Source organism: Elephantulus edwardii, unplaced genomic scaffold (genome assembly GCF_000299155.1).
Source record: "Elephantulus edwardii isolate Elephantulus edwardi_28Jun2011 unplaced genomic scaffold, EleEdw1.0 scaffold00006, whole genome shotgun sequence".
NCBI classification, from domain to species: Eukaryota; Metazoa; Chordata; class Mammalia; order Macroscelidea; family Macroscelididae; genus Elephantulus; species Elephantulus edwardii.
Window position 1 is genome coordinate 7,236,985 of NW_006399756.1, and position 13,646 is coordinate 7,250,630.

The 13,646-nt window shown below is 46.5% G+C and overlaps 1 protein-coding gene across 1 annotated transcript in view; it reads left to right on the forward strand.

The window, feature by feature from the left end:
• Positions 1–944: 944 nt before the first annotated feature.
• OAT (ornithine aminotransferase) overlaps positions 945–13,646 on the forward strand; it is a 16,172-nt gene continuing 3,470 nt past the window's right edge. Inside the window, exons 1-8 of the mRNA XM_006880140.1 lie at positions 945–1,143; positions 3,454–3,678; positions 3,847–3,942; positions 7,785–7,912; positions 9,330–9,452; positions 11,186–11,314; positions 12,657–12,770; positions 13,516–13,641. Of these exons, the coding sequence (XP_006880202.1) occupies positions 945–1,143; positions 3,454–3,678; positions 3,847–3,942; positions 7,785–7,912; positions 9,330–9,452; positions 11,186–11,314; positions 12,657–12,770; positions 13,516–13,641 (1,140 nt within the window). The remainder of the gene's footprint in view (positions 1,144–3,453; positions 3,679–3,846; positions 3,943–7,784; positions 7,913–9,329; positions 9,453–11,185; positions 11,315–12,656; positions 12,771–13,515; positions 13,642–13,646) is intronic.

Here is a 13,646-nt window from a genome sequence, read left to right on the forward strand (position 1 = left end):
CTTGCCTTTGAATTGACAGCACAACTCCCTACTCTGTAGACCACCAGAGCTCAACTGTCTGACAGCATCATTGTTAAGTTTGAACAAAGGAGGCCAAAGAGAAGAATGAAGAATTCAGAATTCAAATGCTGACAGCCTTGCCTGCTGCTGATAAGAAGAGCTAAGGGCCTTGCCTGTCTTGTTTGGCTGAGATAGCATGTGGATTGTGAATCAGAGTGGAATGTCCCTCCCTAAAGACTGTTTATGAAAGTCCTCCCCACTAAGGAACTCACCCGGGAGCTCCCCCGTCCCCTCTTTAATAAAGCTGCATCAAGCTTTCTCTCCTCCTCTCTGATTTCTTCCTTACGTCTGCTAATTTAACAGTCACGAGTTAGCAGTAGCTTTGGGATGTTATGTCTACAAGACCAAGTACCAGGTGAGCTCTGGTGGCCTAGTGGCAGGAAACTGCACTGCAATCCCGGAGGTTCGTGGTTCAAATCCACCAGATGCTCGAAGGAGGAGGAACAATCGCCTCCTGTACCAGTCAGATCCAATTTGATGGTACCCACATAAAATAAATAAATAAATTTATTTTTTTTAAAAAAAAAAAAGAAGACCAAGTACCAGCCCTCTTTTCCCTACTCTTTGGCTTCTTGGCCCTCACCACCACTGGGCACGCATTCCCCCAGTAGCACTGGTCAGACTGTATTGTAAATATTTATGTATTTGCTCCCCTTGTTTTTTTTTTTATTCTTTTTTTTTTATTCTTATTAAATTTTATTAGTTTCATGCTCCCCTTGTTTTGACTCCCAGGTCTTAGTCCTCTCTTATTTTCTAACCCATTGCTGGACAGGTGGCAGGTACATGACCAATATTTAATGAGTCACTGGACATGAACCCTGGGTGAATTCCTTCTCATTCTCCTCTCCTTGACAGCTCGGTAGCCTTTCTCCTTGACAGACACGATGCTTTCCAAAGTGGCCCGATCACAGACCGTGTCTCTGCTTCGCCGGGGGCTTCATTCTTCAGCGCCTTCTGCTGTTTCTGTTGCCACCAAAAAAACAGTCCAAGGCCCTCCATCCTCTGACTACATTTTTGAACGGGAATCTAAGTATGGTGCACACAACTACCACCCTCTGCCTGTAGCCCTGGAGAAAGGAAAAGGTACGTTTCAGACCAATCTAGGTTTTCCTATAAGGTTTCCCCCAATGCACTTAACCTCTACATCGCAGGCAGAGTTAATCTGAGATTCTTTGAGCGTCTTGTGTTGTGGTAGGTGCTGTGGGGCTTATAAAGATGAACTCAGGATGGTGCTTGGCTGTGATGATTCTTCCCACTAGGGAGTAGAAGATGTACAAGTGTTACCCGCTGATTGTGTCACCCCAGGATTTGTGCCGAAATCCTAATTTCCATGCTTGTGGTTATAATCCCACTGGGGAGTAGGTTTTCTCTTTATTAAGTCTAGAGGATCATTATAGTGTGTTCCTGAGTTAGGCTTTCAGGAGTGAGAAGAGGTGTCAGGTCACATGGTCCAGGAAAAGATACTCAAGAGCCACGGACTTCCTCCAGAACCAGCAGCTTCAGCTCGTCATGGGGTTTGATGTAACCTGCTAAACTCCACTGTGAGAGGTTGAATTTCTGCTTGTGAAAGCTGCCCGCTTAGGATTGTTTCTGTTACAGGGGTGTCATCTTGCTCTTTTTTTTTTAGAACTCTGTTTTAGCATAATTTTAGACTTTTGAACAAGTTGTAAGAGTAGTACATAAATCTTAAAGAGAAAATATCTGATGAAGTCTTGAAACCAAGCACTAATAGTTTACCAATGAAGGATGACCCTTCCTGGGGGTGGGTGGGTGGGGTGGGGGGCCTGGAAATCCAGGGATAACTTAGAGTTGACCCTTGAACAAGGAGGATTAGAACTGAAGGCTCAGATATCAAGCACCTGCTTACAACACCATGTGACACTAATCACTGATAATCTCAGTTGATGTCACATGTTTTTCTTATGTTAAAAGATTACTTAAGTGGGCCCTGCAGCTCCAACCCTTGCTGGTCAAGATCAGTTGCACAATGTCTTAAGTTCTGTGCTTTCTGGTTGCTGATAATAGTCCTGTTGTTGGGCCTCTTAGATCCTGTGAACAAGAGATCAAGCCTTTGCTCTGTCCTCAGGGTCCAGGGTCTCTGTCATACCTAAGCCTACTGGCTGTCACTGCTGTTAATAGGATTAGCACATTATTGTAAGGCAAGAGAACAGAAGTGAGCAAACAGAAACAGCAGTACAGAGGGTCTGTCTGCTCCACTCCTTACCAGATTTCCCAGATCCTGACACTCCACACTCTCCACACTATATGCGTGTGTACACATATTTTTTTTATCTGTCGAAGAGTTACTTGCAGAAATGAAGCCTCTTTATCTCAAAGTATTTCATATGTGTTTCCTAAAACACGAGAATATTCTTTGACAAGACCTAATGTGATTGATTATCAAACCCAGGAAATTAGTTTTGTGGGCTTTTTTTTTAGGAAGTTTTGAGAAATACTAAGCAGCTTTGGTGAAGTCTGCAGGGAGGAGTGGCCCTGCTAACCTGTGCTCCTTACATCTGGCTGTTCAAATCCACCATCTGCTCCACAAGATAGAGGCTATCTCTTCCCCTACAGTTTACAGCCCAGGAAATCCATGGTCCATGGTCAGCCATGAGTGTGTTCTGACCCGATGACGATGGATTTCTTTTGAGGTGATACCCTGATTATTTACAAGTGTTTATTGGGTGTCTCTGTGTATACATATACGTATACGTATACATATACATACTTTAGCCAAATGAAACAAAACTTCATTAATTGTCTTTGAGCCAGATGAAGAAAGCATAAGGGTATTAAATATTTTATCTGCTTGGATATTATTTGGAATCAGTACTGTAACACAAATGTATCTGAACAAATGAAAATCTGCATGTATATATTAGACATTTGAGAACAAGGGATTTGCAGAAATATCCTCCTGTGTAGGCATCTCCAGGTAGCCTGGTGTCCCAGCTGCAGGCTCCAGACTTGGCCTAATTCTGCAGTCATCTCTATCTTCATAAGCCAGTGGCGTGTGGCCCTTTTGATAACCTAAGGCAGTGATTGTGTGCAGTATGTGGGAGAGGTTAGGTGTTAGGCTCAATTAACCTTTACAGACAACTTTTCATGATCTGTCTGTTCTGTCTGCCTTTGCATTTCGATTTTGGTTGTTGAAGGTCAAAGTTTGCTTTTAGAGTTTCTTTCCTTCCTGTTGTGTCTGTGGAATGTGTGTGTATTTTATAGGCTGACAGATAAGATAGCATTCCTTACAAAGCCCAGTTTATCTTGTTTGCTGGAATAACCCTTCATCACACTTCTGTGCTAAATGGAGATTGTGTGCTGGCATTCAGAGGGCTTCTGGCAGGTTCGGTTTCAGACTGCAGCAGTGTCCTGAAATTCTCCTTCCCTTCTCAGGGATTTACGTGTGGGATGTGGAAGGAAGGAAGTACTTTGATTTCCTGAGCGCTTACAGTGCTGTCAACCAGGGTCACTGCCACCCGAAGATCGTAGACGCCATGAAGCAGCAGGCAGAGAAGCTGACCTTAACCTCCAGGGCTTTCTACAATGATGTGCTTGGAGAATATGAAGAGTACATCACTAAGCTTTTCAATTACCACAAAGTGCTGCCCATGAATACAGGTGAAAGCTCCCTCCTTTTAAATGAAAAAAAAAAAACAAAAAACCAACAAAAAAAAACCAACCAAAAAAACCCAGTACAAAAGGTTGTTCGAATACCTAGGAGAATCATGTCATTTTCTGATCATTTAAAAACATTTCCTAACTCTGAATTTTCCGCCTTTCTGGTAGGTGTGGAGGCCGGAGAGACAGCCTGCAAACTCGCTCGGAAATGGGCTTACACGGTCAAGGGCGTGCCCAAGTACAAAGCAAAGATCATTTTTGCAGGTATGTGAGGCCAAGTGTTAACTGCTGTCACCAAAGCACACGTTGTCATTTACAGACTTAAGTTTCTCACGAAACACCTCTAATGTGTCTGCCTCTGTGTAGTACTTTATTTGCAGAATTAAAAATGAAGGAGACTTCTGTCATCTTGGATATTCCCTTCGTCTATGGAGGTTTCGTCACCCAAACAGCTTCTCTTTGTCCCCTTCCCTAATAGGAGAAACTGGGTGGCTTAATTTCTCATTCTCTGCTCACCTCATATCCCATGCCACCCACCCGAGAGCAGCTTCCCACTTAAGTAGATGCCTGACTTTAGTGGAAGGTTTGTTAGCAAAGGGCTGTGTTAGGTTGGAGGGGCCCTGCGTAAAGGTAGTCTCAGTATTTAGGTATCCTTAGAAGCTTCTGGGGTCAGGGGGTCCGAGATTGCCTCACCCCACTTGGAAGAATGGTTGAGGGTGGCGAGACTGCTGCGTGGGGAGAGCCGGGAGTGGGCTTGATGTAGTGCACCTTTTGGAATCTTGGTGGGGGTGTTCAAGTGAAAGATTCTGGCTTGGTTTTAAAGGTTTGGCTTTAATTTTTATAAAAGATGATGAGTTGTTTGTCATTATACGTGGTTGAAATTCATTTTTGTCCTTATTTAAAATCTTGACACGATTTAAAATCTTGACATAATAGGAGAATCCTTGTGCGGGGCACACAGTTCAGTGTGCTTGCTGCTAACTGGAAGGTTGACAGTTCAAGTCCTGCCAGAGTAGCTGAGAAAGGCCTGGTGGTCACTGAGGAGTCAGCCCCTGCAAGTCTGGCTCCCGTGGATGACCGTTGTCGTTGGACACAAGGATCACCACGGCCACTGCTGGTGTGTTCCCTGCTGTTAGTGCAACCAACAGCTGTTAGTCCAGCTGGCGGCAGGAGGAATTGGTGTCTGGGGGTGACAGTCCTGTTTTCCAACAGGAAAGGGCCATTGTGCGACTCTGCACCGCCATTTTAAAACTTAGTCTTAGATAGTCTTGATTGGTGCGTGCCATTAAGTCAGAACCAAACCGTAGCTGACCCTCTAGTGGGTTTTCTGTCTGTTGCTGGAGTTTAGTGGGAAGACCTTATCCCACTTCTGATGTTTGCTGCCACCTGGTGGGGGCCTGTGTAACTGCACAAATCCATGAATCCAAAGAAACAGGCCTCATTCCACCCTGTATCCCCCCAAACTTCACAGCCTCTGAGGCCACTAACAGTATCAACATTCACATTCTGCTACTGAAAACATAATTTTTGCAACAAAATAACTATCTCTTTTTTATTTTTTACAATTACTGTGTGCCTTTGAGTTGTCTGACTCATAGCCACCCCATGCACAAGGTCTCTGCCCTGCCCTATCCTGATGCAGTCCTGAAAAGGCTGACCCATCTGGAATGTCCTCTGCTGTAAGCTCCCCGAGGGACGTCCCATGGACCAAGAGAACAGACAGAGCTGTCCTGTAGAAGGTGCAACCAAATTGTTCCATAGAGGCAAGGATTTTGAAGCTCCATCTGATACTTTGGGCATGCTTGGAGAAGGACATCATGCATGCAGGGATGGAGGGGCAGCACAAGAGAGGAAGACCTTGGAGGAGATGGGTGGACACACAGTAACAGTGGCTATAGGGGTAGGTGTGTCAGAAAGAGTGAAATTGGCTCAGGATAGGACAGGGTTGAGAGCTGTTGTACAAAGGGTTGCTATGAGTCACAGGCAAAACTAGACAGCACATAACGACAACAGTCTCCTAAACTGTGAGACTAAATTTCTCTTCACTGGCATTGTCCACGAGGTAACTGAGGCAGTGCAGAGTATGTGAGGTGGGAAGGAAACTCAGCAGGGTCGACTGGAGTGTCCTGTGTGGTGTCAGGGAAGGAGGCCACGTGAGTGTTTAGGGCTCCCCAGGGGGTTGTCTCAAAATCTATTTATTTCTACTTTTTTAAAAAAAATTTATTTTATTAATTTTAGTGAACATACATTTACAGAGATTTTTGATTTCCATTCATTCATTGTTGCATATTTCTACTTTTTGAAATTAAAAATATGGTACTTTTATTGAGAGGCAAAGCGTTTGCACAGTGGGGACCAGAGGTTTCAAGCGGGTTCTGAGCCAGGTAATCCAAGGAAGAGAGTTCGGAGAGCTTATGTGCAAAGACCCACGGAAACTCAGTGAAGAGTCAGCAGCTGATGCAGATGGAGGGAAGGTTATGAGGAACTTGGGGAAAATTTGCTGCCTGACTCACATTTAAGTAATGGCTACAAAGTTGAGGGCTGTCCTGGAATGCTGGTAGGTGGCAGGAAGTTCTGTAATTCCGAAACTCATTTTATGTGAACGTCTGTGTTGAATTGTTTTGGATCACTTGACTTCTGAAGCAATAAGCAAAATTATAAGAAGATGAAATGAGGCTGTTCCCTGACATTGTTTACCAAGGAATTTTCTCAGGGTCGAGTGGAGAGTTCAGGAATGACAGGCTGTTGTGCTAAGTGCCTTCAAGCTCAGTAAAACTCATAGCAACCAACAGACCTGAGTCCTGTCCTGTCCTGTGCCGTCCTTATCATCTCTGACACACTTGAGCCCACTGCCACACACTGTGGTAAGGCCCTCTCACTGGAGGGTCTGCTTTTTCATTAACCCTCCACTTTTCCAAGCATGACAACATTTCTCAGGGAATAGCCTTTCTCAACATGTCCAGCTTATGTGATATTTACCATCCTTGCCTCTAGGGAGTGCTCTCGTTACTTTCTCTAAGACATACCTGTTTGTAATTCCAAGTGGAGTTCTAGCCTTAGACTACTGAAGAGCTTCTACCTTGTCTTGGGAGCCCTAAATCACATTGGGGTGTTCTTACTCCTTGAAGGTTTTTCTCGTGAAATAAGTTTGTCTAGAGATACAGCTTGACTTCTTCCTCAGTCATTTCTAAACTCTGGTTTTCTTGATCAAGAACAGCTTTAAGCCTAACACCAGGTTGATAGTCCACAGAGTTCTCTGCAGCCCAGACACCTTGGAGAGTGTGAACAATGACTTCATCAAATGAGCAAATAACCGAGAATGAGTGGGAAAGAGAGAGGATTAGGTAAAAAGCAAAAACTATCAAAAACTACAGTAACAATTAAGAAATCAGTCTTCTCTTAGCACATTAGAGATAGGAGAGTGTAGAAGTGACACAGGAACAAATACAATCCAGTCATACACTGAAGTGTCATGCAAGTGGCCGCCTCGGAAAGTGAAGAGCATTTCGTAGACTGACTGACCTGCAATATTGGATTTTTAAGAAGAAAGCTTATCACTTCTCTCTAAATATTCTCTTTCTCTTAACATTTATTATTGCAAATGGACCCATTCTAAAGCCTCTCTGGTTAGGGTCTGGTTCTGAGGGAGGGGGGGTTGGGATGATTGGAAGACAGATGCCTCTCTGTGGGGATCTCTGGTGGTCAAGGCGGGGAGCAGAGCACACAGAATACGGATTACAGTGCACATCACGGTCTTTGTGTCCACAAGTGAAAGCTCTAAAGTGAACCCTTGGTTTTTCATGTTAATTCAGACTTCCAAAGATGTTTCTGGGGGACCCTAAACCAAACCCAGCTGGGGACCAACTACTCACTGCTGTCAGGTTCATGCCACCTCCTGGCACCTCTTTTGTGTTTCTGAACTTGTGAATCTTAATAGGAAGAGACAGTCCCTCTTTCCCCTGAGGTTCGGCTGCTGGATTTGACCTGTTCACTTTTCAGTTAGCAGCCACACGTGTTAACACGCCACGCCTCCAGGACTCCTTTTGGGGAAGAGCCTTACTCAGCGTGGGAATTTGAGCTAACCAGCATGCACTGCTCTTTTTCAGCTGGAAACTTCTGGGGTAGAACAATGTCTGCCATCTCCAGTTCCACAGACCCAACCAGCTACGATGGATTCGGACCCTTCATGCCGGGTTTTGAAATCATCCCCTACAATGACCTGCCTGCCCTCGAGGTAACGTGGGCCTTGCTTGGTGTATGGTGTGTGTGCGTGCCCTCGAATCCATTCTGAGACACGGACCCGAGAGGACAGGGTAGGCTGCCCCTTGGGGTTTCCTTGGCTGAAGCCCCTAGGCCTTTCCTGCAGATCCACTTGTACATTCAGATCATGACCTTCTGCTCAGCAGTTAAACACCTGCCATTGTGCTGTCATAAACAGAAATTAGACTTGTTGAATATATGAAGTAAAAATATATTACAAGCCTGCACAGTGAAGTTTGATCATCCTTAAATTAGGTCAGGGTGTCAAGCTTACTTTCTATGCTGGCCAGCTGATTTCTGGCACAAAGGTTGATCTTTAACCCAGTTTAGATCTGTATATTTCATGAACTTGGATGTTCTTTACTAGATGAAACTAGTTTTAGCGTAGAGCGTTGAACTTCTAGCCCAGAGCTATGTGTTTCTGGCCCATCGGCCTCTCTGAGGGAGGAAAGGCTGTCTCCTTCCATGAACTCATTGGAAACCTTGTCCCGTGGAGCTGCTAGGAGATGGAATCAACTTGGCAGTTGTTAAGTGCCGTCGAGTGGTAGACAACTCATAGCAACCCTGTGAACAAAAGGCCTGAGCACTGTTCATAGAGTTTCCGGAGGCAAGCCATTTTGGAAGTGGAGGCCAATCCTGCCTCCAAGCTTGTTTTGACTTGGCAGTGGGTTTTAAAATCATGAAATAGAGGAGACTTTGGTAAAAGAGAAAGATTCATTTGAAACAGATTTCGAGCAGAGCTGTAGAATTTATATACAATGACTTTAACTATTTGTTAGGCATTTTAAAACAGAGTACCTCAAATACCATAGTATTTGGGGCATCTGGTAACTGAACGTCAGTCAGAAGCGCTGTTTGTGGAGTTGAGCTGCCGTGTGAGCTCAGGTTGTGGGTCTGCCAGGCTGTGCCTGCATCCTGACTGCCCACAGCTGATTGAAGACAAAGTTGCCCAGCACTTGACCTTAAAAACCACTGTCCTCACAATGAGTGGAACTAGTCTCAATGTGGTTACAGTGTCTACTCATAAAAACGAGAAAATGATATGCTTTAAAAAAAGACCCAAACGGAAGGAAGTTAGTGGGACACGTTGCATGGTCTTAATTTTTTTTTTTAAATAATTTTTATTTAATGTGTGTACTGTCAAATTGGATCTGACTGGTACAGGAGGCGATTGTTCCTCCTCCTTCAGCAGAGCATCTGGTGGATTTGAACTGCGCACTTTTGGGATTGCAGTGCAGTTTCCTGGCACTAGGCCACCAGATGGTGGGCAGTCAGGATGCAGCTCGCCATGCATGGTCTTAAATTTTTGATGTGAGGATGTGCACAGGCTGTGATTTGGGGCTGGGTATTGCCATGTACTCACTTCGTTTACCTCCTGTCTTTTCCTGCAGCGTGCTCTCCAGGACCCCAGTGTGGCCGCATTCATGGTGGAGCCCATCCAGGGCGAAGCGGGCGTCGTCATCCCGGACCAGGGCTACCTCCAGGGCGTGCGGGAACTCTGCACCCAGCACCAGGTCTGGTGGCTCAGGGGTGGTGGGAGGAGGGCCGAGTGTGTCCAGTAGAGGGAGCCCTCGTTCCAGCAGTGTCAGCACAGATACTCAGCACTGGCCTGTCCCCGGCTCTGGGCAGAGATGTGGGCCTCTTGACCCTGCCTGGGTGTCACTCATCTGTCCTCTGATCCTCCCCTGTTATAGCCTCCTGCTCCAAATGTCACCTCTTCACCCGCCTCCTTCCCCCTACCCTAGCCAGTGTCATCCTCATTGGTAGAGGGTCACTTGTGACATGTGACAGTGGCCTGACGACCGCCCCCCAGGGTTCCCAGCCTGTCACCTTTATAGGAGCACGTTGCTGCTTCCTTCCAGCAGAGCAGCACCTGGTGGGTTCGAACCGTCTGCCTTTGGATAGCATTTAACCCCTGTGCCCCTGGGCCTGCAGAAGGATAGGGCTGCCTGTCCACTCACACAGTAACTCTTTATAAACACTTGTGTGCTGTGGAACATTGTTGTTTTTGAGTCCTGTCGAGTCAGAACTGACCCATAGCTGACCCTCCGGCGGGTTTTCAGAGGTAGTTAATTATACGGGAGAACATTGCCCATCCTTCTCCCGCGGAGCGGCTGGTGGATTCGAACTGTGTGCTTTCAGGACTACAGCGCAGCTTCTTATCTCTAGGCCCCCAGAGCTCCCGAGTTGTGGAATAAACGAATTGTTCCCAGAGGGTGGTGACAGGCAGTCGCTGGGGTGTGAACGAGAGCTGTGCCAGTCTGTTTGTCAGCGGGATTTGTCTGTGGGTTGGAAGAAGGGCACGCCTCCTGTTTAACTTCAGTGCACGGAAGGGTCCTGAGGTCCAGCGATTAAAGCACTGAGCTCGTAGCGGAAAGGTCAGTGGGTGAGTCTTACAAGCCGCCCGTGGGGGAGAATACGAGGCTAGCTGCTTTTAGCCTCGGAAGCCACTGCCCTGGAGGCTCACTGCGAGGATTCTTGCTGACAGCAGAGGTTCGGGGTTGGTTAGTGTAAGACCAGGAGGCTTTTCAGTGCTTTCAAAGCTGCATGTGCAGTAAGGGAAGATAGTTGTGACGAAGAACTTGTTCTTTTTTTTTTCTATAATTATATTTTATTAATTTTCATAAACATTTACAGAGATTTTGGGCTTCCACTCATTCATTGTTGCACTATTCTCTCTACCCTCCTCCCAGTTTGTTCTTGTCCAAATGCCACAGTGCTTGTCAAAGCCAGTTCTGATTAATCTTCTTTGTCAGTGTATCCTTTGCCATTCCCTATCACTCCTCCCTGAGAGAGACTTCACCCTGAGTCATAAGGAAAAGGGGATGGCGTATTCTCTTAGCTACTTCCTGCTGAAAAGGGACGCTGTGGGTTTCAGGGTGAAGATCTTCTCTCACTACTCTAAAGGGCCCCTTTGGCAGTAGGAAACACATAGACTATTATGGAGATTGAGAAGAACTTGTTCTGAGTGGGCGTGGGTGAGCTCAGTCATTGCAAAGTGAGGAACATTCACTTAGCATCACAGGGCACCTGTGAGCGGAAGATGCGCATGCCCCCAGCGCTCTGCATGTCGAGCAGTGGGCACCGTCTGAGGAGCCGGGCCTGACCTGACAGCCCGAGTCCTCCGTGTGGCCGTAGGATGTCCACATGCTAGCGTGTAGAGCAGGTCCAGTTTTGGGCAGTGAGTGGGGAGAAGGGACGTCCTGTGGGAACGAGGGGATCAATGCGCGGTGCTGTCTCCCCGCAGGTTCTCTTCATCGCTGATGAAGTCCAGACAGGCTTGGCCAGAACTGGCCGGTGGCTGGCTGTCGATTATGAAGACGTGAGGCCTGATGTGATTCTGCTTGGCAAGGCCCTCTCCGGGGGCTTGTACCCTGTAAGTTTGAGGGTCCGCCCTCTCCACTCTCCTTTTCCATGTATGTTTGCACCAATTGGTGGAGACCCCCGTGCCTTCCCAGACACTTGGCACTGTCACCAGACCAAAGCTTTGCATGGTGTCCCTCCACTGGGCTTCTGAGGCTATCAGTCAGGTCCCTGAGACTGCCCACTTTTCTTCATTTGGGCTAGTGGGTCAATCTTTTACACTAAAACTAGTCTCACCCAGTAGAGAACACCCAAGTTCACTGTCATGAAGGATATAGATCTAAACAGAAAGATCAAACTTTGTACCAGAAATCCACTGATCAGCATAAAATGTAAGCTTGATACCTTGATCTAATTTAAGGATGATGAAACTTCACTGCATGGGCTCCTAGTAGATTTTGTCTTCATATATTCAACGATTCTAACTTATTTTTATTTATCAACTTAAATTTTTTGTTGGTCTGCATACAATTGTTCATATACGTTGTTTCTTTCATGTTCATTGTATTTTATACTTTCTATACATTGTGCTTTATATACTTTATATACTTTATGTACTTTTTTTTATACTTTATGTACTTTATATACTTAATTATTATTGACCTATACATTGTATATGTATTGTATCTATACAATCATTCATATAGTTGCTTAATTCATGGATACTGTGTTTTTAACAAGTCTAACTTCTGTTTACTACAGCACAACCATAAATGCTCAATTGGAACTGCCCACCTTTCCCTTAGCAGTCTGACGCGTTATATCTAGTTCCCCGGGGTATTTATTGGTGATGGTGACATAAGTGGGTGACCCACTTGATTTTGATGACTGAGCAGTGTGTGTTGTGTGTCATTGTGAGGCCATTCTGTGTGAGAGGGAATGTTCTTTCATAGACCTCTGTCCTCCCTCAGTGTTCAGAAATGTGGCCTTCAAGAGTTTTTAAAACCGTGGCTGGAGAACAGTCATTGGAAGTTTGTTCTTTGGGTTTGCTGTTTGGAGCCAGTGGTTGGAAATCATTAAAGGATTCTGAAGTTACATTTTTGCTGAAAGACTTAGGAACTGGGCGAAGTGTGTGCGGACCATTGTTTTTCCAGCCGTTGGGGCATTTTGCCTCCACGGCAGGGAGGACTGGGCGCTGGGGTAGCGCTGAGGCCTCGTTCGTCCTTGGATCCTGCAGGCCCGTTGTCTGTGCCATCGCAGGACGCTGGCCCACTTGCTGTGACTGGGGCTTTGGCTGGTGCTGCAGACACCGCTATCTCACGTCCAGTCTCACGTCCCTCGGTGCTGCTGGGCCTCCTGAGGGCACTGAGCGGTCAGGGGAGGCCGTTGCCGAGTGTCATCTCGTCTTCCCCCAGGTCTCCGCCGTGCTGTGTGACGATGAGGTCATGCTCTCCATCAAACCCGGGGAGCACGGCTCCACCTATGGCGGGAACCCCCTCGGCTGCCGCGTGGCCATCGCAGCCCTTGAGGTAAACACCCCCAACCTCCCAGGAACGTTGAGGTGGTGCGATGAGAAATGTGGCGAGCATGCCCCCTGTCAGAAAGGGAGACACCCGAGGACTGGGAGGGGAGGGCCACCCTCAACACGCCGTAGGCCACGGCAGCATTGGGTGCCTTTGAGTTGAGAGATCTCAGTGACAGGCTTGAAACACGCCGTGGGGTTTTCTTCAGAAGCACATACCCAAGTCTTTTCTTCCATAGTGCCATTGAGTGAGCTCGAACTGCCAGCCTCAGTGGCTGCGTGCTTAACCACCCATGCCACCTGGGTTCCTTGACCGGAGAAGACAGTGCTTCCTCCTTGGGTTCTGTTCTCAGGCCTCGGAGCCAGTGTGCTGCGACCCCGGCAGAGATTCCCTCACTGAGAGCCACCAGTCAGCCCTGGCCTTCCCCTGCCTCCCCACCCACAGTTTTTGAAAGCTTTTATTAACATTATCTCCTCAGTGATTACCAGGAGTATGAAACTGCTACCATAGACTCTGAGGGTAGGTTTTCAAGGAAAGGAAAATTTAAAAGAATTTTCGTACAGTTTAATAATTTAGTTCATTGATTTATTCACCTGGGAAGATAATACGTCCACTATGCTGAGCACATTTGAGGGCTCGTGTTAGTGACTCTGGTCTGATCAACAGATACTCTGCTTCTCGTCCATGTGACCCTTCAAAAGCAACAGAAGTGCCAGTGTTATAATGTGTGTAATTTCTATTTTTGAAACAGGTCTTGGAGGAGGAGAATCTGACTGAAAACGCGTATAGAATGGGTGTCCTCTTGAGACGTGAACTCATGAAGCTGCCTTCTGATGTGGTTACTGCCGTCCGAGGAAAAGGGTTACTGAATGCCATCGTCAT